Source organism: Polyergus mexicanus, unplaced genomic scaffold, assembly GCF_030449975.1.
Source record: "Polyergus mexicanus isolate NDT 795.1 unplaced genomic scaffold, iyPolMexi1.0 SCAF_3, whole genome shotgun sequence".
In the NCBI taxonomy this organism is placed as follows: domain Eukaryota; kingdom Metazoa; phylum Arthropoda; class Insecta; order Hymenoptera; family Formicidae; genus Polyergus; species Polyergus mexicanus.
In genome coordinates this window covers 1,718,797-1,745,178 of record NW_027223323.1, presented here as the reverse complement: position 1 = coordinate 1,745,178, position 26,382 = coordinate 1,718,797, and the positions used below count along the sequence as shown (strand labels likewise).

Here is a 26,382-nt window from a genome sequence, read left to right as displayed (position 1 = left end):
ATGGTATCTCTCTCATACAAGAAGCGAGGGCATATAAGGTGGGATGTTCTGGCCACAGCTTCATCAGTACCAAACATACACGACAAGTTTGCCAAGCCAGCAGGTTTAAGGTCGGCCGTCATGAGTCTTGCTAGAGTATACGTAAGTACTTGAATCAAACTTACCTCCAATATTTAGTGCCGTGCAGAAACTTCTCTTCGTTCAAATCCTTGTTTCGCATCTTATTAAGTAATCCTAGCGCTGATTAATATCTAGCGTGTTTGTTATCGTGATATAAATTATAAATTAATTACGTATTACATGTGTGTGTCACGATCTATTAAAAATTACGTTTAATAGAAATATGGTTCTTTTTACGTTTATAATCTCTCTACACTTTTCAATAATTAAAAGCTGTTTCTCTCTCTCTCTCTCTCTCTCTCTCTCTCTCTCTCTCTGTCAAATATGTAATTTTTTATTAATAAAATTAAAATTTATTATCATCTTTCCGCGCGCATTAGCTATTTCAATTTAATATTAAAAGTTTCTTCTAAAAATACACCATAACTTTGTATATTGTATTGATTTATTGTATATTGTATTGTATAGTATATTGTAATGATTTATATAAAAAAAATAAAAAATAAAAAAAGCAAATATAATTTAAATTTTATGCAATTTAATACGAACACTTTTTATTAATAATCCCTAATAATAAAATGTTTTATAATTATAATAACGGAATTGCTTTTTTCATGATAAACCTCACCGACGCTGTTATATTGTATGTAATCGAAAAACTGACGGTTGCGCGTGAATAATACGTTATTGGCAGGATTAATCGCGCAAAATCTTTGTTGCAACTGTTCTATACGAATTTATTGATCTCTTCGATTGAAGCTTTAATATTGAAGATCTGTGAAAAATATTTTAACAGAAATTCGGCGACCGACATACGCTGTCAATGTATAATAGCTTGGAAAAAATTTTTTTTCTCGATCGCACGCAAACGTTTCCTGGATCCGATCGGACATAATTGCGGTGAAAGTACCTCGGATCTTTTTTTTTTTTTTGTCTACAGTCGCGATACGAGGAGGCGACGATAAAGTAGCCACGGCAGATGTGCTCTTGAATAAGTCAGTGAAAGTCATCGAGGATGCATCATCTCTTTCTCTCTCTCTTTCTCTTTTTCTCGATTATTCATCGCGAGGACGATCCGATCGCGGTCTTTTCGGCATTAGGTAACATGCGGTTTCGTATCGACGTAACGAGACGTCGCGAGATCGGCATGAGATCTGCCATCTCTTTGATTGCAAGGCGATTGATCGTGTTTTTTACATTTCAACCGTCGTCAATTCGATCGACGCGTTGATGAACGGCTGCTTTTGACGGGTCGCGCACGCGATCCTTCTTCATTCATGTCTCATCCTGAATATTTATTGGATCATTAACGCCGGAATTGCAGCGCTGGAAGCAGCCGGCATGTTTACATTTGGAAAATGGGAAAGGATTAGATTGATACGATTTGTTTGAAAACATAATACTTCGTTTTCGATGTCGAAAAATAGATATGATTTATAATTATGAAAAAAGTTAGATATTATTCAAGTTTTATTTGCAATATATGAATTTTATGTTTAGTTTGTTTTTAGCTTCGTTTAGCTTTCTTAGTTTTTTTTTTTTTTTTCTTTAGAGAGAAAAGAAAGAGAGTTTTCCTTTCCTTTTTATTTATTTAAGTAATTTGTACATATTAAAGTAAATCGAAAATATACACGCGAAAATATAATTAAATTAAAGTATAAATAAATTAATAAAAAATAAATTCCTTACAAATGTTACATATATTTTTTTACGCCAATTCTCACGTTTCGAGCATTCCGTTGTATTTATATAAATATGTATTTATTATCTTTTTTCTTTATCTAATTTTTTTTTAGCTGATACTGATTAATGTTTTTCTTTATTATAATATATAATCACGTTTTAAGATTATTAGATTCATTCTGATCCTCTTTATACAACTATTTGTACAATTATTTTACTAGTCGAATGAAAAGCGCTTTCAACCACTATTATATTGTGTGGATGTTTAAAGAAAGCGGTGAAAATTGCAAGTGCGCGGCGAATGAAACCTGTTTTAACGATGTTGACCGATACACTTGACTCTGACTCTATAGAAATATCTTTCCATATTTCCTCCTCCATCTGCTGCCTTTCAAGGTTGTAATTATACACTTATCTTTGCAATTACAATATAGTTTCTTGAGAGATATCGATAAATAATACGAGCGCTATTTTAAGATATATTTTATTATGGTTAAAAAAATGTAACCGGAATTTTCTCGAAGCAATCATATTTACTCGACAAACAGGGAAGAGAAGTGAAAGTGAGATTGCCGTAGTATCGAGATCGATGACCAACACATTGTTACATGGTTTCGCTGCGATTTCTTACATACGTATGCCCCTGACTTTCAGATCACCGCATTCCTATTGATCTTCGGAACGTTCTGCAACACAGAAACTGCCGGAAGCAAAAAGATCAAGGTGAATGACTCGGACAGCATCGAGCGTTCCGTTTCCGACGATGTTTCGAATGATACCGAGAGCGCGGAGCAAGAACAAGACGTCGCCGAAAAGATCATGCCAATTTTACCGCCGATAATACTTTTAGATTTCGATAACAGCGCGACATCAGGCGATAACGCGACCGCCGACGAGAAGTCGAAGCGCACCGTCAATAACCACCTCGGTTACGGCTTCGACCGGAACGTCCTGCACGCCTCGCGGAAGTACAATTATTATTTTCCCGCTGGGAAAACCGGAACCTCCGTGTCCATAGAGGAATCCATCAGTCCGTTCCTGCCGAGGACTATAATCGAAAAAATACCATCGTCGAGCAATCGGAAGCCGGTTCCTGATTCTTACACGGATCTAAGATCCCAGCCCGGGTCGTACGAAATCCGCGACTCGAGCAGATCGAACTTTCAGAGTCCAACGAGCTATCAGTATTATAATCCTGCGGCGATATCCCAGCCCGTATTCGGGCTGCGAACGAAATTGATGAGGACCTCCGATCCCGAGCGATATCCGAGCTTCTCTTCAACCACGAGACCTCCCGTCGAGACGTACTCGAACGTGGATTATCGAGGCGGCGCGTATGCGCCCACCACACCGCAGTCTTTGATGCCGAATTCCGCGGAAACGGAGGCGGGTTACATCAGTCCGAGCCCGCAAAGTTACACCACCTTCAGTTCAAATCGATATCTTTACGTCACACCAAGTCCGCCGTCGTATGCCGAAGTGAATTCTCAGAGATACTTGGGACAACATGCGATAAACGTGCAAAGTTACACGCCGGCGCAAAGCTCGGTGGAATCCTCGACAGTTAATCCCATCGACACCGCTGCTTTCCTAGAAAACATCGGCGTTCAATCGAAGGTGAATTCTCGCGATTACATTCGACCTACTTTGAACACGGTGGAATCTTCGACCTCCTCACCCGGCGATGCATCCAGCTACGCGGAGAACGCCGGATTGTTCGCCAATATGCCCAGATACACAGTGGAGAACGGCGTCAGATATGAGAATAAAATATTCTGGAAGTATCCGGACGGCCGAGTATCCGATACGCCGCCTATGACGTATGAAACTTACTCTGATTACCCGTCGCTGGAGATGTTACAGGCTGCCAGGTCTCAGGACACGTCGCAGATCGACGAGTCCGTTTCCGCGAAGAACGGCGTATTGTCGCAAGGCCCAATGCAATTTCCGATGTCACCAAAACCCAGCGGTCCTCCGACCCCGTTCATATCGGCCGAGACCCTGTCTAGACTGTCGCAGCAGCAGGCGTATCGCTTGGGCTATCAGAATCTCGTGGGTCAGAAGCAGATCGTTTCGCAGCAGGCGAGAGCCGGCAACGGAGTCTCCTCCACGTATTCGACAACCTCTTCGCCTTTGAGAAGTTCCGTCAAGTCAAATGGGAAGAATCAGTACGAGACGTCGAGGCGACCAATCCCGAAATACATGGTGAATAGCCCGAATCCGGAGTATATCGATTCTTATACCACGGAGAGCGCTCCGAGGAGTACGACGCCCCGGAAAGGTTTTATATCATCGAGTGAGTTAATATTTTATGATATGTTTTTATATATTTTATTGCAATATATTTCGTGAGAAATTGCTCAATAATAATTATATATTTGATAAAATAAATAACCTCAGAATAAAAAATAATTATTTTTTATTATGTTTTATATTCGACTACAGTATACGGTTGTGGCCTTTTAAAGATTTCTCAGATCATTAAATGTGAATTTAATATAAAAAAGTAAAATAATAAAAACTTAAATTTTAGTATAACAAATAATAAAATTTGTGTAATAATTTTTGTAAAAGCTTTTTTATCATTACGAATTATATACTCGATCTGATATTAAAATTAACGAGCGTATAAGTATTAAATGTAAAAAAAAAAGAATGATTATTCTTTTTTTTCAAAATTTTTTTATTGATTTAATATTGTATGTTTCCAGCTCGCAAAGATTCAGCCAAGAAAACTAACGAGAGCGGCAAGAATTTGGATAATTATTCCAATCTGCAGTACGGAGATCTATTGAATTACAATCCGTCGATTTCGCAGTATATCAAGAATCCCGCGTCCATTCTCAACGTGCGGCCGACTTTTGTGCAAGCCGGAAATTCTCTCATACCCGTAATTATTCTAAGAGTAGACGGCGTATCACCTATTCAACCCAATGCCACGCCAAACGTCAACCTGAAGGCCCTTCTGCAACAGTATCTTCTTCAATATGCCAGAAGTATCGAAGAATTGGCGCAACCGACCAATTTTGATTTTGGCAGCAATCAACTCCCAAAGGAACAACCTCCATTCTTCACGAGCCCGTTGCGACAACTGGCACAATTGATACAAAATAATAATGCTCAAGATCTGGTCGGCAATCCTACGGAATCTTACATCGGCAGTTCAAGTTACGAAGCAAGCAATTTGGATGTCGAGAAAAGTCTCTCGAGCGTGAAATACGGCGAACGCACAGCAATTCGGCCAAAAGTAAAGAGCGTTACGATCGTAGAGGATCCGAGATTAAAAAATCATAGAATTAAGAACTGAATTGTGCATATATGATAAAGAGCAGAAAAACTGCGAAGAGAAATAGTTCTTGACTTTCGTGCTTTATCGTTCAATTCGATCTTTCCGCTAGTTGAGTTATACTTTAAAAAGAGTTGCAATTTTAAAAAAGTAATAATTATATATTATAATAATTATGTACATTATATTCTTTTATAATTACGATAGAACGCGAAAGTTAAGTCAAAATGACTGATCATTATGACGATAGTTGCCAGTAATATCACATTAGTTGCCAATAATATCAAATCCAAAATTTTCCATATAAAAAAATATTTTTTACAATTTTTTATTTTTAAATATTAAATGATTGTAATGTACATTATTTGGCATATTTTATCATGTTGGTCTCGCAATTAAAACGTTTTGTGCCATGAAACAATTTAAGAAAATGGTAAAATAATTGACAATATATCGGGCATTAGCGATAGTATTTAATGTGGGATTGTGCAATGTATTATAATGTCTACAATATGTACCTGTGCTACTGATTTGCTGAGAATCGGAATCTGATGATGTTAATACCTCTTGTTGTTCCGGGAAAGCAGTAGTAATCGAAGCACATTTGTGGCTTTGCAAATGTACCTACGAAAAATTAACCAAATTTGTATACTTCAGAAAGGTACCTTTTAAATCGTAGTGTTTAAGTTCTCATACATAATTTAAGATAATCCTAATTTGTATACTAGATTGTTATAAACTAATAAAGTAAGCAAATAAGAAACAACTTTTTATATAAATTTTGTCGCTATTACAATATTTGTATCTCAATCTTTTATATAAATTAATTGTTTTTCTAAAAAAAGGACTAATCTTTTTATTTTACGTTCGTATAACTTTTTATTAATTAAGACTTAAACTCTGTCGCGGATGGTGCTTATTTTACATATTGTGGAAATATTGTAGGTTCTATAATCTTTCAGTTTGAAAAATTTTATATTATATTTTAGTAATAAGTTTCTTTCTTTTAAATGTGTGTATGGTGATATATTTTATTAAATAAAGATAGTTGCACGTATAAAGATTAATTAAAAACAGATAATAGTGTAATAATAATTCTATATATGCGCAGATAGAAAATGATGAATAAATTATGATTAAATTAGAATCTCTATATGATTGCTAAGATATGGTTTTCTGCTTTTATTCTTATTTCTGTTCTCATATATAATATAATTTGATCTAATTAACGTATTAAAAATTTTATTTCTAGAACAGGGTTTTCTAAAAAACAGTTAGAATATATTATACTATTATATAAAGATTTGAAGTATCTTACAAAATCTAAAAAATATGAATCGTGTCTAAAAAAGAATTACTTAACATCTTTTTTATTAATATTTTTTTGTCAGACATGAAATCAATCTCTCTTCAATTATCTATAATTAATTACTGAAACTAAGATAACAAAATTTAATATAGAGGAAATAAGTGACACAAATTTAATCCTAAATAAACTTTTTTTTATTAGAATTTTAATTTAAAATTTATAAAAATAAATAAAATTAAAAAGGTAAAAAGATGATAGAAATGTATAATTAATAATGATTTTCTTCCATATTTTTGCTAAAAGAAGTTATTTTTGAATTGATATAGAAATCGATTAAAAAGCAGTTCCTATATGATTAAAGGGATATTTTGTATGATATAGTGTTCGCGCGAGCAACGTAGGTATGTATTATCTGATTATTTATTGGAAAAAAAATGATGTACTTTAGATTGAAGCACAGTCATCAACTTTTCTTAATGATCATATATGTATATAAGTAAAAGTCGGTATATATGTGTATAAAGTAAAAGTCTCCGCCCTTACGGGAAGAACTGTTTCGATCCACGTGCCGCACATCAGCGATCATTGAGCGCAATTATGCATTTATTTATGGATCAATGCGTAAGCATTCTTTTGCGTATGTACGTGTTAGTGTGTATAATAATATTTCGAATTAAAATAAAAATACACTACCAGATAACGGCGCATATATGGATGTGCGTGTCCGAAGATATGTGTATCGATGTGACCGGTGTCGTTGAACCGGGCAATTAACGTTAATTATCTGACAGGAGTTTAAGAAAGGCGTTCAACCCATGCTCTGCACAGTAGTCGTTAATTCTACGTTTTCACAACGAGAAGCTGCGATGATATCTGTGTTGCATCTACGGCAATTAAACGCAAGGCATTAAACTGAACGCTCGAGTCTCGAGCACGAAACACATACTCGCGGGGAAAAGATCAGCCCGTGTTACACACAGGCGTTCATCTATGTTTACGGACCGTATTGGGAGGAGTAGCCGTACCAGGCATAATGCGTGTGTTCTAGAGCGCATAAAACTACGGCGGAAAAAATTCTGACAAGTCTCGTTTGGTCGAAAACAACGAGAATTAGAAGGCTGCAAAGCACCGGAAGTATTGATAGATTTCACTGTCGATGCAATTGCAATGCAAGTTCCTTGGATGCTTTTCTTGTGTCCCGCCATGTACATATGTTTAAAAATCGCAGCGATTGCCACTTTCCACTGATTTATGATGTTCTTCAACAGCATCCCTTGTGCGTAAAACTTAAAATATGATGATTTTTATTAAAAAGTCAGACTTTTTTATAGAATGTGCATTGCGGTGGAAAGTGATACTGCTCTATTCTGTATATTATTTCGTTACTCATATCTCCATTTCCGTACATAGTGATTCCGCTGCTCGAGTTCCATGATAATAAAAAGTCGCATCACATTTTGCGATATACTGGACAACATTTCTCCCGGCTCGGTCGCGTGTTGCGAATGAAAGTACTCTCCGCAGTCGTCTGGTCTACAGGATAATATTTAGAACGATATTTTTCACTTGGCCATCAAACTGTATAAAGAAAATCGCGTATCTACTATGTGGCTCAGTTCTTGCGTGGAAGCTCGCCACGCAAGGTCCTTGGAATTACAAGGCGAGGATACGAGAACGAATGGTTGCAATCAATGTGTACGCGGAGTATAGTGTAAGACAGGGATCTTTTTGATCGTGTTTGATTTTTCGAGGGTCCTCAAAGAGTCAGCACGTTTGACGAAAATGATTCTATATTATGTAAGTACTTGGATTAAAGTACTTTGTGAAAATGTGAAATTGATTGTGTAGTGACAAAATCGGTTGTTTAATTTCTGTGCAGATAAATAGTAAGGAACATCATATATATATAAAAATTCGATATAAATATAATACAGATTTTTGCAGAATATGCATATATATATATATATATATATATATAATTAATTTATAAAATATATTTTACATAATTTATCACATACATAGAGGAAAAAAAAAGTATATTTGCGCGCGCATTTTCTTTATTCTTAATAGAAATAATTTAAACATTTATTTTTAAATGGCTTTCTTTTTTCTAACTTTATTTATAAATTTTTCATTTATTTCTTATCTTACAATTAGCAAAACATACACATACACACACGCATACACATATAGAATTGTTATCATTATAAAAATTTTCCAAAATAAATCCACATATACAAATTACTATAGAACTCACTTGCTCTCTCTCTCTCTCACACACACACACACACACACACACACATATGACTTCTTTGTCTCCCCACGGTGAATAGAATGCTCTTAAAGTTTGGTCCCACTCATTTCTCATATATATACTTTTATCTTATATCGCTAGAGTAATAATTCATTATTTTGTTGTAAAAACTTGGTTTCATCATTATGTGATTTATATATTCTTTTTTTTTCTCTTTCTCTCTTTCTCTCTTTTTCTCTATTTGCATCACAGGTCTATTTTGTTTATAATAAATGTAAATTATTTATTGTAAAAAGATGTTGTGCTTAGAATTTATATTAAATTAAAAATAATGATATGTGCATGAAAAACTCTTTTCATTATTTGTGTGTTTTTACTTAATTATCTTATGTAGTATTATGGTCTACCGATTACAATATAATTAGTAAATACTTTCATTATAGCTAGTTAAAATTTATAAATTTTTATAATTAAATTATAATAAATAAAATATATATTTAATAAACAATAATCTTCATGTTTGTAAGTTTACTTAATTGATTTAATTGCAATAGTTTAATTGTAAAATTAAATAAATGTCTATTGCTAAATACTGCAAATATTGATAAAGATAAATTACAAATTAGCTATAATTTTGTAAAACTGTTGCATTATTATGTCAAATCAAATTAATTAAATTAATTAATTTAAAACATATACTTTAAGTTTTAAAAATAATTTAAGTTGGTCTAGTACTTAACACTTTTGTGATAAATATATTTTAGTACAAAAAATTTCTTATACGCATTAATACCCAGCCTTTTATTTAGATAATTAAATTTAATTATAAATGAACAGGATAAACTCTATGCACACCAATTATATTTACAATTATGAACAAATTATCAAGTGCATATATTAGTAATGTTAAACGCTTCCGAGAAAGAAAAATTTGATGGACAAAATTGTTTCCAACTAGATAAAGACATGTATATTAACAACGTTTATTTCCATCGACAACTTCGACCGACTTGTTTAATGATAGATATGAAGAATTACATAGTTTAAATTGGCTATGTTTTCTCCACAATTACTTTTCACCGGCACTCTCTAAACGGTCGAGCTATCTGTTAGTTGTTCGTGTTTCTGCATTTTATAAAGGAAAAGTTATTTATCATATTATTGTACACACACTTCGAGCTTTGATAATTTTTTGATCTTTGTGCTATTTAAAATTATTAACTTAGCAATCATATATATCTCGTATGGGGGACGTATTAGTGTCAAATGGACTCAAATGCTCATGAATCGGTGAGAAAGTCTCTGAAGATTTGCTTCCGTGCACATTCAGTCCTTATTTTTATCGTACACGCTCTGGCATTTTTACTTTTCTAGTCTGCTTTTCTTTTCTAGGTCATCTCCTTGACGAAATAGCAATTAACGTTGCTTACTATCATAGAGCAGTTATCCAAACTTTGCACTGCATATGCTACTTTCTTTTTAAAAGACGTGCGATATTCGAGCTATATTTCTAAAAGTCTCATATTTTTACAGTAATTGTTCTTCTCTATGGCCAACTTAATGTCAATTATATTATAATATTAATTGTATATTGCATAAATGCATTTCTTATAATTAAATTTTCATTTTTAGTTAAACATGTTGTTGAAGATATATTCTACATGAGTATTTTGTGTCACGTTGCATATTATGTTTTTAATTAATTTTTATTTTGTATTATTTTACGTTATATTTGCTTTTATATGTCATGTGTGTAATATTTATGATATCTTTATTTGAGTAAATTTATTTCTAATTATTGATAGTTTATTTGTTTCAAATTTTAATTGAAATTTAATAACATATTTCATCTTTCGTAGGTCATATTGATGGTTCTCAGCTGGCCGCAAATAAGATGCACAGAAAGCGTCAACTTGAAAAATGAGGAGATTTTCGATCAACTCGCAACTGCGTCGGAGAATATAGTAGAGGCTGCAAAACATTCAAGCGCGGATTCGAAAAACCCTCAAGAGCAAATCTCGCGCATATCATCAGAAAGCGCAACGATACACTATGAAAATTCCAATGGTTTTGTGCCTATGGTATCGTCTGTTTCTCCGTCGTACAACGATCCTGATTCGTCGTACGATTCATCGTTAGAGATCAATGATTCGGAGCAGCAGGAGAATCAGTCTGAAGAGAGCGGAGATACCAGGAATGCTGTAAGTGCTCAAGACAATTCGGACGTGAGGGCGAAAAAATTCGAGGAAGATTTAGCGTATTCCTCGGAAGCGAGGATCTTCTTAAATTATCCTGGATCGTTGACAAATCGTAGGTCTTTCGATTTCCAGGAAGGGCGGTCGAATGAATTCGAGTTGCTGAAGGTCAACAACGATACTCCCGCGGTAGCTAATTACCAGGAATTTTACAAGAACGTACACAGCACGGTGAATACCGAGACTGACAGCGAATCTGACACGTCTTCTTCGGAGCATCCAAATGAAGGAAGAGGAAAAAAAATCGTGAACTATGCCCACAATTACGGTCAGCAGTCGCAGCAAGCTAATGACGAAAATCCCTACGCGCAATACTCATACAACGGCGCACAAGATATGAAGAAAATTACTTATGAACAGGAGAAAGTTACTGATAATTATCGTCAGCAGAATACCGCGAACTACGACAGTCACGGACAGAATGCAGCGACGGTCCCGTCCTCATCAAGGATGAATTATCAGGTCAATGAATTTACTCATAGCGGTAATTACGACAATGTAGCGGAATCGTCGAGAACACACTATCGATTCAAGCCGGTCGTGGTCGCTGAGTCGAGCAATTATAAGACGGACATGAACAGCGGCTCGGACACAGCCTTGAGGAATTTGAAATCTTCCAACTCGAGAACGTTAAGTCACTATCAAGTTTATAACGACAATAACAGGCAGCGCAGTTATCATCGCACGGAGGATTCCAAGAATCTTTCGGACGAAAGTACAGATTCCGAATACATCGAGCAACCGAGAGTAAGGATGCAAAAGACTCGAAGACGTCCGTCGTATCCTGATTCTTCTAGAAAACTTTCGAAAGAACATCGCAATACGGTAAACGACAGTACAGAAGAAGATAACCATAAATACAGCTCTTCGAAAGTAAGATCACAGCGGTACAAGGTGAAGACGAATCCATGGCTCAACGATCCTAGTACAAATCATAATGACGAGAGTGTCGAGGACGATAGATATGGTTTCAAAGGCGGTAATACAGAAACAAAAGGCTCCAAGGTACACAACGGATCCAGACAAAAAATTATCAATTCATGGAATCAGATCTCTCCAAATTTTGAAGTCTCTCAGTCTAACAGAGTTGAACTGGATCAAATGGAGAAGCCAAAGTTCTTGGTTAATCTCGTACCCGTTGCAAACTTTGACCACGCGACCGCATTAGGCAGCAGCCAAGGTTTTGACATGTCTAACGCAGTTCTACAAAACGTTGCCACCATCGCTCCAATTGGAGCGTTTGGCACGACTGCTCCTCTCTTGAGCACTCCTCATCCTGACCTCGCTCAGAATTTGGCTCAATTATCGAAGAACTTGGTAAACTTGCAGAATCTGGCGGTCTCTACGCCGCTGCCTGACATTATCGTCGGTCAGAACACTTATCAAAATCCCGTACACACGGTACTGCTTTCTCATTCAAACGGACAAAAGGATACTCTGAAGACTTATTTGCCAAGTACTGTGACACCAGTATTTGCCTTAACGTCCAGTTTGAGCCCAGCATTGCAAAATATCAGAGTTCAAAATGTACAGAGTAATAATGTAACGCCGCGAACGGCATCCACTGTCGTTCATGAGATACCGATAAATCAAATCCACTCCGGTATACAACAACTGATAGTACCGCAACCGACCCTTCAAACATTTCCGAGTTTTATGCAAACGCCGCTTCAGGCTACTCAGATAAATTCTCATGGAACGCAGGGTCAAAATTTGATACATCATGGTAATTTACAGATACAAAGTTTGCCGACGACACCTACGCTACTGTCTGGTCCTGGTCAGACAATGCCGGAAAACAGAATCAACATGGAGTCGCAGAATAAAAAGAACATGTACTCATCTTCCGGTACAAACTTCTTGGCCTCTGCAAGTTTAGCCGTTGGCCAGAATGAACAGAAGCAGCCGACTAACGTCAATTCATACTACTTGCAGAATTATAATACACAGCAGATAAAACCTCAAGAAATAATGCCGACTATACTGCAACCCAGTACGACTTTAAACGGTATAACTGTGAATACTCAGCATCTAATCCCTCAACAAAATTTGCAAAATGGAAATCTGATTATGCAACATCCGCGCGATCAGACGCAGCAGTATGTCAAGCTACAAAATAATGGTGCGGATGCTATGCAGCAGTTGCAACTGAATAAACAGTTGATAAAAAATCATAGATTAGGCGGTATCATGTTGCAGACTGCCGACAGCGTAGCTAGTCATTCAAACAACGTTGTGAACGCGCTCGAGGCATCGTCAGGGAATGCGCATCTTCCGAACGTGGGCACTAAAAACGTGGAAATCGTGAATCCCAATATTAAACCAAGTCCAATCGATACGACATATCAAGCGATGCACTATCCGGCTACTGTTCTGACGACGCCTATTCCAATTTTCAGTACGATTGCCCCAGTTAATCCGCAGACTGTTGATGTTCAGAATTACATAAGTTCTTTGACAGAGAACGGAAATAAAGCTAAGCAACTGGGCACGGTGGAAACCTTTCAGAATCAGGAACAACCGATGTTCAATCCCATCAATTTTGTTCCGAATATCGACATCATTAAAGATCAAAATGCTCTCAACAATAAGTTGCCGGTCCACGAACCTATTCAACAAGGTTTGAACTTGGTACCTGTCATGCCTGGGGGAAATTTCTTCAAACCGTCATACGCGGCGCAAAGCGAATTGGTTGTAAAACCAAAGCTGGCTTCAGATTTGCAGAATTACGCCGAGGAGATGTTTAAAGAATCTCTGAAGACAATGTACAACTCACAGAAATGGAATAATGACAGAAAGCCCCAGGAGAACGGTCAGAATGATCTCGAAGCGAGCGATTTGGCAAAGCTAAGACTCGAAATGCAGAAACTGAGAGCTTCTTTGACGGAGTCCAATAAAGACATTCTCGAGGCGCATCAGAGTATGCAAAACATGCACACGACTGATGCGCCACAATCTCCAAACGGTAAAAAGAAACCGGATCCGCTGCTAGCAACCTTGGAACATTTGCTGAAAACTCGATCCCGTGGGCCGATACATATTTATCATGGCCTTGTTAAACCAGATCACAAACGTAAACCGGAAGATTCGAACTTCAATTATGATGAGTTCAAAGATGGTAGCCATGTAAGAGAATTTCTCACACCACCAAAGTCGAAACCTTTGCACTCGAAAAATCCTTTTGAAAACAAGCCGAAGAAACGACCAGGATCCTTGAGATTCAAAAATAATTCGAGAAAACCGGCAAGACCGAGCAATTTGCCGCTTAAATCCGGCAGACTAGAAACGTCCTCTAGTGATATACATTTATATATGGATCCGGATAACTTTAACTATGATTCTAGGCATCAGCCGTCTTTTGATAGATATTCAGCATTCACCACGGCAAAACCAAATATTGGTAAAATTTTGAGAGAGATGAAATCGAATAACAATAACTATGACATTAATCATCCCAGAATGCATAATCTTCTCGGTTTGTTAATGAAGAATAAACAATTACCGACCAGAAACACACAGAACTATTTTAACAATAAAGATCAGGTGAAGGAATATTTCGAGAGCGACAAGCATCGGCTGGAGCAGCAGTTTTATAACAACATCCTAAGAGATTACATGAACAGGTCCGACATTGCGTTGCAATCGGATTCGGTTATCAATAAGAAAGTCTATTCGGGGAACGGTACCGCGTAAATCCGTAATCAAAAGTACAAGCGAGATGTTTGATCACGAAATGCGTTTAATGTATCTGCACGTGATTCGTAGATCCGCTCGCGAAACGACTAGAATTATGTAATAAGTATGTTTATCTTGTTTATAAATAAGTTTATCTTGTTTGATAAAAAAAGAAAAACTGACCAATTTTTTTTTTTATTTGCATCGATAAAAACCATATGGTGTCAGCATTTATCGCGCTATGAAGATTCAATTATATGTATAGTAGAATAAATAACATTTTATACAAAAGTTGAAAAATTAATCGTTAGTATCGAATGTATTAGAATGGAACATTCGGGTCGAGGGGAAAAGAAATGCATCGCTCATGTGTGTAAGATGCTCTAGAGAATATTATATGTACATATTAATTTAAAAAAGAAATATATATATATATATATATATATATACACATCTTGTAATTTGTACGGCGTTTATCGCGCTTATGTATTACCAATTTTATCTTTTCATCGATACATTTTTCACGTATCTGTTTCTAAAAACGTATATTAAAATAGAATTGAAAACCAGGTAATTTTTTTTCCATATTGAAGAAAAATGCAGAAAATTTTGCAAAAGAGAAGTAAGTAATAGTAAAATTTCATTTTTATTATGTATATGTTAAATATAACTGTATAAAAATTTATATTTATATATGGTATATTAAATATTTTTTTTAAATATTTTTTATTTAATGTCAGAGCAATATAATTATGGCATATGTATACTTATATTTTTAAATAGAAAAATGCTTTCTTTAAATCATATCATATAAAAAAAATCTAATAAATTTTTTATACTTTTAACATTATTGTTTCAAAAATTCCACACTTAATCTTTCTACTAACTAAATGAGTATCAAGTTTTTGCACTAACAATTTCAAGACGAGACGTTTTCATACATTAACATCCGTAGCAATTTTTTCCAATTTTTCTATGAAAAAATCAGATTGAAATGAGTGAATCTTGTTATAAAACTAGGCTAATAAAAACATTTAACATACTATCTCAGAGAGAAAATATTTTTTATCAAAATTGAAAAAACTTTGTAATTATAATCTCTAATTTTATAATTTTATTATTTATTTTATTTTAATTATAAAATACATGTTTAAGTGTGAGAATACTGTTTAAAAAATATTATTAAATAAGAAAAAAATTAAATTATATATTAATATGTCAAAACTCTCTATATATATAATGTTTACAAAAAAATTAATAACATAATGTATGTAAAAACACAATTACATTCTTTCCATTTGATTGGAATAATAATTCAACCGTAATCTACAAAAAGATAAGGCGTTCACCTCGTGATATGTAACAGTCATTAGTTTATAAATTTACTCAATAGAGCTTATATATACACATTAAAGCATTTTTATTATGCAACTGTCACTTTCTCGGAAAATACTCAAATTTTTTTCGAAAGAATTTCTGCTAATTCATGCTATTATTATGATACACTCGCGTAAGTTTCTTCAAAATAATGCAGTATAATTATAATACAATCAAGGAAATAATCTCTCTTTTACTTACTTTTTTTTTGTAAATAATGCGACTAATATTATCTCTAAAAAATTTTTTAATATATTTTAAAAGATATATCTATATATATATTTATATAATTATATAGTAATTTTTATTGTAGAAATAATATTCTAAATTTTTCTTTAAATTTATACAATAGATATTTTGAATTGTAAATATTTTTTAACATATGTCAATTAATTTTATTTTTATTGGTTAATGTAATATATATAAAATTATATTTGTACAAATTTCAGACTTACAATAAAGAAAATTATTTATTATATATTTACATTAAATTACAATTTTTATAATATAAGTTGCATTACATTTTTTGATAACAATTAAATTACAAAGAGAAAAATATGAGTTAATAATAAAAAGGTAGATCAATGGCATGCTTATGATTATGATTATGGTTTCACTGATCAGGGAGAAGCGGTGATTTGACTCGGTTTTTCTTGATACGCTTTTTATTAGGTTTAGAAAAGTTCTATTCTGTTGTTTCGCATCAGTAAACGTCGAATATAAAAGATGAGAGATTGTTGGTCGGAGCCAGTTAGTAACAAACTTTGGTATCTGCTTGTACTTACTACACGAATATTATGATGGTACGTTTCTCCATTTTCTTAATAACTTAAAAAGAATGAATGTTTATGTGCATCAAAATGCGATATTATTACAATATAATAGCCACTTATTTATAAATATGACTTGTGTCAAATTTTAAATTTTTGTTACGTTGAATTATGTGACAATATTGATATTTATCGTACATTTATGAATAATTATTATCGATTATTTTCGATTCATGATTAAATCAAAATTGTTGAAAAATATTCTAATGTTCCATATTTTCTATATTATTTATTATTCTGCGTTGCATAATTTATGTACATTATTTTACACCTCATTGTTTATGAGATATATCTAGATTAATTAAATAAATTGTTATGTATATTTTTGTATTTTTGTGATAAGAAAATTTACATATTGAATGCATAATATGTATAATCTTTAAAATTCATGCATTAAATATATATTCCAGATTATAAATATTTTCTATATACCTGCGATATGTGGCGCCTTAAACATTGCAACCTCAGCTGGCACTTTTGTATCAATAACATCCATCAGATCAAAACGCGCAAATTTCGGCCCTGATGTTCGAAATAATCAGGAACGATTAAGAGAAATTACATCGAAAATCTCGTTGCCTCAGGATATTACCACAAGATCATTATCTAATTATAGAAGGGCCAAGGCATCGGAACCACAGAGGATTTCTTACATCAATTCGAATCAAGAATCTTCTCACCCATACGGCAGTGTACCAAAGCAGCCGCTTTCTTCTTACGTTCCCTTGCCTATTCATCAAACTAAATCTTATCGGAATAGTCCGCCTGTTCCGTATTTAAATATATTGAATAATTCCAATTTGTATAAGACTGCATTGAGCACCGAGAAACCGTTAGATGCATCCAAACCGACTGTATCGCAGTCAGTCCAGAAACTGCAAGGCATTTACTCGCCCAATGCGTTCCATCAAGATAAATCTATTGAACTCTCGGGCTTTTCCGACTTCGAATATCCTTCATATGCCAGTATCAGTAAGCTTATCTCCCAGGACGTGCAGAACGGTGCTTCGTCTCCCATCGTACAAGTGCCAGTGTACAAAACGAATTATCCTCTGTCAAAAGACGCACACGGATATACATTGAGCTTTCCAACGACAAGTATCTCTCCGTCGTCGGATAAAATGACACAGAGCTCTAAGCAGAAAGATGAAGCTACTGTAGATGTGAATGGTAAGAAAATTTCAATCCCGATCATTCAATTTCAGAGTAATGCGGACTTCTCTGAAGTTTTGCCCGTCTCCGAGAGTCAGCCGTTCTTTCTAAGTGCAAACTATCCGACCGAATCGAATTTGGCATTTAACTTTGGAACTAGGCCAAAGCTCAACATGGCTCTTCAATCGAGAAACTTTTCGCCATTTTTGTCACCTCTGTCGAGCTTTCAAGGTCAAATTGTGCCAATTCAGACGGCTAACAGTAGTCCGCAATTTCCGCAGTATAAAGGCGCCAGCGTAGAAGTTTACCCAGTTCCAAATAATGTTCCTAAAGTGCAAGACAGTTACGAGTCCCTTTATAGTCAACCACAATTGCACTTTGGCCAGGAATATACTAGTAATGCGCAGCCTATTAACGTGCAGCAAAACATTGTCCATCCTTCCGTGTCAACGGAGAGTATTTTAAACGATGCAGAGATTATCAATAAGAAAAATCCTGAGCCGCATACACCCCAATCTGATGATGACAGGGATGATGATAGGGAGGATGAAAGTTTGTATTGTTTTATAAATCACGTTATCGATTAAAAGAAAATTTTTAGTCAAGTGACATATATTGACTTATAATAATAAAATTTTTATTAAGCTAAGATTTAAAATAAGATATAGAAATATTTTAATAATTTTAGACTGAAACGTAATATAAAATAAAGTAGATTAAGAATGAATATTTATTAGAAAAATTTTCCACAGAATATAAAAATCCGGATAAGGAAGATGAACACAATTCTGAAAATGATAATGCTGAGCGTCAATCAAGAAAGTATTTCAAAGAGCCACCGACAGAAAGCGATTTTAAACCTTCGACATCTTATCCCTTCAAAGAGTACGACGAGAGGTTTGGGAAGTATAAAGAGCAAATGGACGAAGACGACTTTGAGAATAAACCACATTCCAGCTATAAGGATGATTCAGTGGACGATGATGAAGAGAAAGAAGACCCATCATTAGAATATCATGCTGAATACACTGACTCCCCAAAATCATCGCATGAATCATATGAAGAAGAGGATGAAGAAAAAGAAGAAAGCATTAAACACAAACGACGCGAAGAAGTCGATGCAAATTCTGACGAAATGAAATCCAAAAAATATTACGGAAAAGATTTCGAGCAAGAATTTGAAGATTCTTATCGGGAAGAGCTACCAAAACACAGTACGTAGAATTTACAAGTAGTATAGTCTAAAATGAATTAATCTAGAATTATTTACAATTTTTTAATTTAAAATTATTTAACCAAATATTACCTATTCTATCAAATTTTGTTTTGCTCAAATATGGCTTTACTCCTGAAAACTATGTACAATTTTGAAATAATACAATGTTATCTATTAATGAAAAACTATACAGATATAAATTCATTAATCTTAAAAGAAAGAGAATTATATATAAATTTATATTCTTTAATTTGTGTGATTAATAAATCAATACACTTAATTCCTATCAAAAATAATTATATTGAATTAATGTTTCTATTTACAGAATATGTGCATGTGAAAGAAGTGCCAGAAATAGATAGCTATAATAATCCAATATCTTCTAAACAACAACAACAAAATAATCGGTTTCATATAAATGACGAGCAATTTGAAGAATCGACAAGTCAAGCACCCCGGCTGTCTCGTAAGAATCGCAAAATACCAAAGGCAGATTATAAAGACAGCTCAGCTTATAGTTCAGATATTTTTGCTAATAAAGCGCCGAAAGTGATTCATGAGGAGTTGTTTACTATTGGATATAAGAATCCCGAGATCGGAAAGTATTCTAAACAGTCAAAAACTAAAGGTGATGCGATCGAAACGTATTCTCCTACTAAAAAAGAAGACAGCTATATTCGCGCTGCTAACAATAAGTATTACAAATTTAAAAATCCTAAAATTCGCAGCAAACTTGCCCTCGAAAATAAAGATTCTTTTATAAATGTTCGGAAATTAGTTAAATATTTGCCCGAGGAAATGGTTAGATCGAATGTGAAACAATTGTCAAATCCTGGCGATGCAGCTTCTTTTTATAGAAGTCAAATGTAATGAGCGAATGAGTACATTCTCTCACAAACGCAGGAATTCTAGATCTAACAGGAATCTAAGCGATAATGTAATTAAATGTAACTAAATATTAAGTTGAGAAATAAGCTGAGATAACTGAGATACATACATGGAATGTGAAAATTTTGATTTTTGTATGACTTTGTTAGAGAAGATCAAATATTTTATACATCAAACATTTATTAATGGATAATTACTACTACTTTTATTTAATTGTTTTATACAGTAATTATATTATATTTTGTTTTTAAAATGTATTGTAATTTTATTTTATATAAATTTTATCTTCTCTAATTACAATATTTTTTAACAATTAATCTACGTATATACCTACTGTTATAATTTATTTCTTCATAAAGAAATGGTTATTATAAATTAATTAAAATTATATAATTAGTATTATAAAATTAATTAAAATCTCTATTATTTATGTTTATATATTAAAATATTAAAAATAAATACATTGTTTATCTATTTCTAGTATTAATCTTATAAGAACATGTAAGCATATAACAATCTATGTATACATATAAACACACACAATATTTATTAAGAAACTAGAAAATCCTTTCACACAATATCAGTTAAATACAATAGATTTATCTAACATCTATGAAGATAATACGGAAGTATTTGTTGTATACTCATCAATAGATAATTACTTCCTGAATTCAAAAACGAGATATGATCTTTGTCCATCGACTTCCAGATCGTAAGTAGTCCCTCTCTCTCATGTGCAATGATTGTATAGCATATATGTATTTCCCAAAAAAATCATTATTAGACATCTTTCTTTTACGTGCACCTATAATAATCTTAATTGATTCCGCGTTTATTCCGGAGACGCAAAAGCATTCTCTCGTGTATCATAAGTTGTATATATACTGGAGATCGATCATATAAGGTTCAGTATCATCAACAATATTCCTTGCAAGATGAAGACTTTGGTAAAGGTAACTTTATTCATTCTCGATTCTGCTACGTCTAAATAAATAGTATTACAAAACATTTTAAATCTCATGTATTATAACAAATAAAAAATATATATATATTCTTATAGCTAATTTGTACTTATAACGCAAGCTGTGGAAAAATTTTCAAGACACATTTTAAAACAAATTATTCTGAATAATAATTGTATGTTTTATAAAAATAATTGTATGTTTTTTTAATGAGTAAAATAAAAATTAAATAAATATTTATTTATAGATCATCGTGCTTCTATTTGCCATTGCATCTGTGGTAGAGTTAAAATCAGATTCTAAAAAGCAAAAGCGCGGAGTGGTATTTATTGGATCGCCTGATTTCTTTGGGAGCGTGCCAGCATTCGGTCCTGCGTCGTGGACTCCCTCGAATTTTGCGGCTTCAGCCTGGAATCCATCAAGCAATCCAGATATAGCGCTCGCTCAAGTTCAAACTCAAGCCACGCATAATGTGGCACTTCAGGTATGAGCTTTTATCATGTATTTGCATGTCGTTGCACAATAATACAAGACATACAATCGTGTTCAAATCTTGAAAAATATATTAGCTATTAATTTGCTTGACAGGCTTTGAAGGATCCGGCGCCTGGTACATCCAGTATCGCATATCCGCCGGAAATTCTAAGAGCGATTCAACAGGCAAAAGACGCGAATAATAATGTTGCTATGGCCCAGCACAAAGTGGCGGAAGCGAAGCAAACCGCGGTGATTCAGCAGAAAATTGCATTAGCAAAGGAGGCGGCAGCAAGGGAAGCTGCCGCAAGGTACGAATAATTATTTTACTTTGTTTTTCGTTTGGCACAATATTACCACAAACCGTGACATTGTATCTTACATTATTATATTTTACGCAGGTCGCAAGAAATTTTTCAACGCGTCGAAGCCGAAGCTAAAGCCAGCGCTCGGCAACTTGTAGCGCTGCAACAGAGATTAGCAACCCTGAAAGGGGCTGCAGCAGCTGCTCAGAGGGTAGCGGCAGCGAGAGAAACCGCTGCAGCTGTGGCGATTCAAAGAAACGCAGCAGCAACTGCTGCGGAACTACAAAAGCAGGATGTCGATAAACAAATTAACCAGAGCGAACAGGAAGCTAAGGTAGTAACGTACATACAAATTTCAAAATACATTATTTTTCTATGTATCTTGTTTTATAAAAGTATTAATATATTGTTTCTTATTTTATGAATATAAATTCAACACACTCTTAATATAATCATGTTTAATCACAGGAAAGGGATATATTAGCTGCGAAAGAAAATGCAATAGCAGCTGCGGTTCATCAAGTGAACTTACAAAAGCAGCAGCATTATCCTTGGGATTGAAAGTTATTTTATGTTACACGTGTATTTTGCGCATATCAAAATAAAAGAATACATTTATGGTGGCGGTACTTTAAGAGACATCTAGATAGTCATATGAATATTTTGTAATTATTACGCATAAAAATTGTTTTACCAATAAAAGTTAATATACAGTTTATTTTATGGATTTTAATCAATAACCATACTCATTTCTTAAATTATTTATTCTCTTTTAATATAGCAATATATTAATATGTGTTTTTAATTTGTATATATATTTGAAATTACAATAAACTTATATATTCTTGTAACTGAAAGCTTGCATACACAAATAAAGATGCCGTTTAGTAAACATGCATATAAAATTCTCGTTTGTAGTTTATTGCTTATATATATATAATTTTTTTATTAAAAACAGTATATATACGATTATATGATACGGTATATATAATTGAATTAAATCATAGTATCTTATCTTGATCCGAGTACAACATAAACGATGGATTATGATCATAGAATTAATTCTTAATAGCGATGCAACGAAAATCCTAATACGTCATGTGTAATTATCTGTCAATTTCACAAATTTATATCACAATTTTTTTTTTAAAGATCTCAAAACGAGAGATGTAACTTGAAGAAAACTGTTATTCAAAATCTTTTATTTATCTCTTTCTTTCTTTTCTTCTAAAGAGATACGCGATTTTTGTATTAATTTAAAGATTAGCTCTATAGCATCATAAAAATACAACACAATCTTCTGAAATAAAAAAAAAGTGTGTTATTTACTCTGGATGTGTAACTGATAAATTGCTCTGTACTCTGTATTTCTTTTCTTCATTTTTCCTCATAAAAAGATCACAGAATATCGAGGTAGACACAATTAAAAAGCAACATCAAGAAATAGAATATCAAGATAGAGATAATTAAGAAGCAAGAATCAAGATAGCACCACTTATACTTCAGATATTTTCGCTCAATTACATAAGTCAATTACATAAATTTTTTTTAATCTCGGAAATAAAAAGTTTAAAACTTAGTACTGTTTATATTTTTATATATCTTTGTATAAACATAATCAAAAATATATGTAAAATTTATTTAAAGAAACAGTTTTTAAAGCAAATGCGTGTTAAATCCAAAAGAGTACGAAAACTAGATACACACAATTTACATTAAAATTATTATAAATGTCTAAAATAAAAATAAATTTAAATATAAATTTTGTTTTTATTATTTTAGCGTATTACTATTATATTTATTAATCATTTAAAATTAGCATTATCTTTTTTTTTATTTTATCATTTATATTATAATTATGATATAATTCTTTCTTTCTCTTCTTCTCTCTTTTCTCTTTTTCTTTGTTTAAACATATTTTATAATCTTATTTTAATACATTTTGCAATTAAAATACTATAATATTTTAATATGTTTATCAATGTACATTTTTCATTTTTATAATATAATATTTTTCTTTTTATAAAAAGAGAAATGGTTTAAATTTTATTTGTCATATATAAAATAAAAATAAAAATATTTTATAATTACTTATCATTACTCATATTCTAGTTTCACTTTCATCGAACAACAAATGCAGACAATACTTATCAAGAAGATTGAAAGTCCTCTCGATATATATTAACTAAATTTATCTAACATCTATGTTCAAGATAGCGGAAGTGCTTGCTACATACTCACTATTGGATAACTACTTCCTGATATCGAGGACAAGATATGATCTTTGTCTATCAATTTCCAGGCCATAAGTGATTTAGTGAATGTATAGTATACATCTTTCAAAAAATTATCATTAGATAATGAGAACCTATAATAATTCTGTCTTCGATTACATGAAATTTTAACCTACACCTTTCATAATTTTAATTAATTCTGTGAATCTCGGAGACGCTGTAGCATTCTCTCTCGTATCACAGGTTGTATATATATCAGGAGCCTACTGTGGAAGATTCAGTATCATCAACAGTATTCCGTGCAAGATGAAGACTCTAGTAACGGTAATCAAACGGTTCAAAATTTTTTGCTTTGTCAACTACAAATTCTTACCGTTCCCATTTTGCAATATATATATATATATATATATATATATATATATATGTATGTATTGTAATAATTGAAGAAAGTTTTATATTTTTAAAACTGTTGTTATATAATCCAAGTTTTGGAAAAAAGAAAGAGAGAGGAAGAAAAATATATAAGATTTTAGAGTTTATATAGCTATTAATCTTTCTCGCAAAGTTAATTCATAATTAAAAAAATAAAAATAAAGAGTAATCAAGTTTTTATTTGTAGATCGTACTTCTATCTGCCGTTGCATCTGTGGTGGAGCTAAAATCGAATTTGAAAAAGCAAAAACGCGGAGTGGCATTTTTTGGATCGCCTGATTTATTTGGGACTATGCCAGCATTCAGTTCTGCATCATGGGCTCCCACAAATTTTGCGTCTTCAGTCTGGAATCCAGGCTTGAGTACTCCAGATATTGCGCTCGCGCAAATTCAAGTTCAAGCCGGACACAATGTAGCACTTCAGGTATATATATTTATTTATTATTTGTTGTGTAACAATATATAATATAATATAATATCATATTTGTATGTTATTATATAATTATTTAGTATACACATACAAGATTTAAAATACGCATTTTTTATTAATTTACATAACAGGCATTAAAGGATCCGGCACCTGGCACGCCTAGCATCGCATACCCTTCTGAAGTTTTGAAAGCGATTCAGCAAGCAAAAGAAGCGAATAACAATGTTGTCCTGGCCCAACATAAAGTTGCGGAAGCGAAGCAGGCCACACTGTTTCAGCAGAAAGTTGCTTTATCAAAGGAGATAGCAGCAAGAGAAGCTGCTGCCAGGTATATAATTGTATAAATGTATAATTAATTTACTCGATTATTCGTTCTCTTCGTTATGTCCGACATATTCTCATAGATGATAAAATTATCTCGACTGCGTTTCTCTTATACTATGATTTCATATTTTTTTATATAGATCGCAAAAAATATCACAACACGCCGAGGCCGATGCTAAAGCCAGCGCTCGACAACTTGTGGCGCTTCAACAGAGATTAGCTACTCTAAAAGGAGCTGTAGCAGCCGCGCAAAGAGTAGCGGCAGCTAGAGAAGCCGCCGCAGCTGCGGCGATCCAAAGAAACGCAGCTGAAACAGCCGCGGAATTACAAAAACAAGAGGTTGATAAACAAATTAGCCAGAGCGAACAGGAAGCTAAGGTACTATCATAAAATGAGTTTTTTCATTAAATTTTTTAATAATATAATAATTTTTTAAAATATTAAAATATATATATTTATATATATATATATTACGTATGGAATTAAATTAAAATATCAAATTAAATTTAATAATTTTACATAATTATATTATTTGTTATAAACTTAATATTTATTCTTAATATTATCATATTTCATTATTATTTGAACAGGAAAAGAATATATTAGCTGCGAAAGAAAATGCAATAGCAGCTGCGGTTCAGCAAGCAAGTTTACAAAAACCAGTTCATCATCCCTGGGGTTGAAATTATTTTATAATGTTACATTTTGCATATATTAAAACAAGCATATATATTATACATTTATGGTGGTGGTATACATAATAAAGCATTTATATTAGTTTTATAAATATATTCTCTCTCTCTCTTTCTTGTAAGAATATTATGCAGAAAAGATTCTTCATCAATAAAAATTATTTACACGATTTATTTTTTGAGTTTGTAATCAATTAATTTACTTAATTTTTTAAATTATTTATATTTTTATCAGCATTCAGCAATAAAATCGTCAATAAATAAATGCTTATTAATTTGCATAATTTACTGTAATTATTTTACTTTTTAATCTTTAAATTATTTCTACTTTAAATATCTCAAGTGTTGCACAAAAAGATTCGCTCAGATTTGCTTTTCAAATTTCTAATCTATTCCATCACTAAGAATATGTCTCCTCTGTATATAGGAAACAGATAGTGAAAGTTCTAGTATCATTTCCGAAAGAATTGCCTGGACAATGGAA

At 33.0% G+C, this 26,382-nt stretch overlaps 4 protein-coding genes across 4 annotated transcripts; all 4 read left to right on the top strand.

Annotated features, from left to right (window-relative positions):
- LOC138944883 (uncharacterized) lies at positions 1-14,600 on the top strand. The gene is made up of 6 exons (XM_070315949.1): positions 1-141; positions 2,458-4,099; positions 4,219-4,229; positions 10,512-12,480; positions 12,532-12,923; positions 13,005-14,600. The coding sequence occupies exons 1-6, from the start codon at positions 1-3 to the stop codon at positions 14,598-14,600; spliced, it is 5,751 nt and encodes a 1,916-aa protein (XP_070172050.1).
- A 2,085-nt stretch (positions 14,601-16,685) lies between these two features.
- LOC138944882 (uncharacterized) lies at positions 16,686-20,086 on the top strand. The gene is given in 5 exon segments (XM_070315948.1): positions 16,686-16,709; positions 17,200-18,493; positions 18,694-19,155; positions 19,483-20,012; positions 20,015-20,086. Coding segments are annotated over 5 exon segments (2,382 nt in total).
- Positions 20,087-20,980: 894 nt separating this feature from the next.
- LOC138944881 (tol-Pal system protein TolA-like) lies at positions 20,981-22,347 on the top strand. The gene is made up of 5 exons (XM_070315947.1): positions 20,981-20,998; positions 21,255-21,491; positions 21,596-21,792; positions 21,883-22,120; positions 22,255-22,347. Exons 1-5 carry the CDS (start codon positions 20,981-20,983, stop codon positions 22,345-22,347), a joined length of 783 nt encoding a protein of 260 aa, XP_070172048.1.
- Positions 22,348-24,326: 1,979 nt separating this feature from the next.
- On the top strand, positions 24,327-25,889 carry LOC138932100 (tol-Pal system protein TolA). Its single transcript, XM_070293670.1, has 5 exons — positions 24,327-24,344; positions 24,640-24,876; positions 25,014-25,210; positions 25,347-25,584; positions 25,797-25,889. Exons 1-5 carry the CDS (start codon positions 24,327-24,329, stop codon positions 25,887-25,889), a joined length of 783 nt encoding a protein of 260 aa, XP_070149771.1.
- Positions 25,890-26,382: the final 493 nt, after the last annotated feature.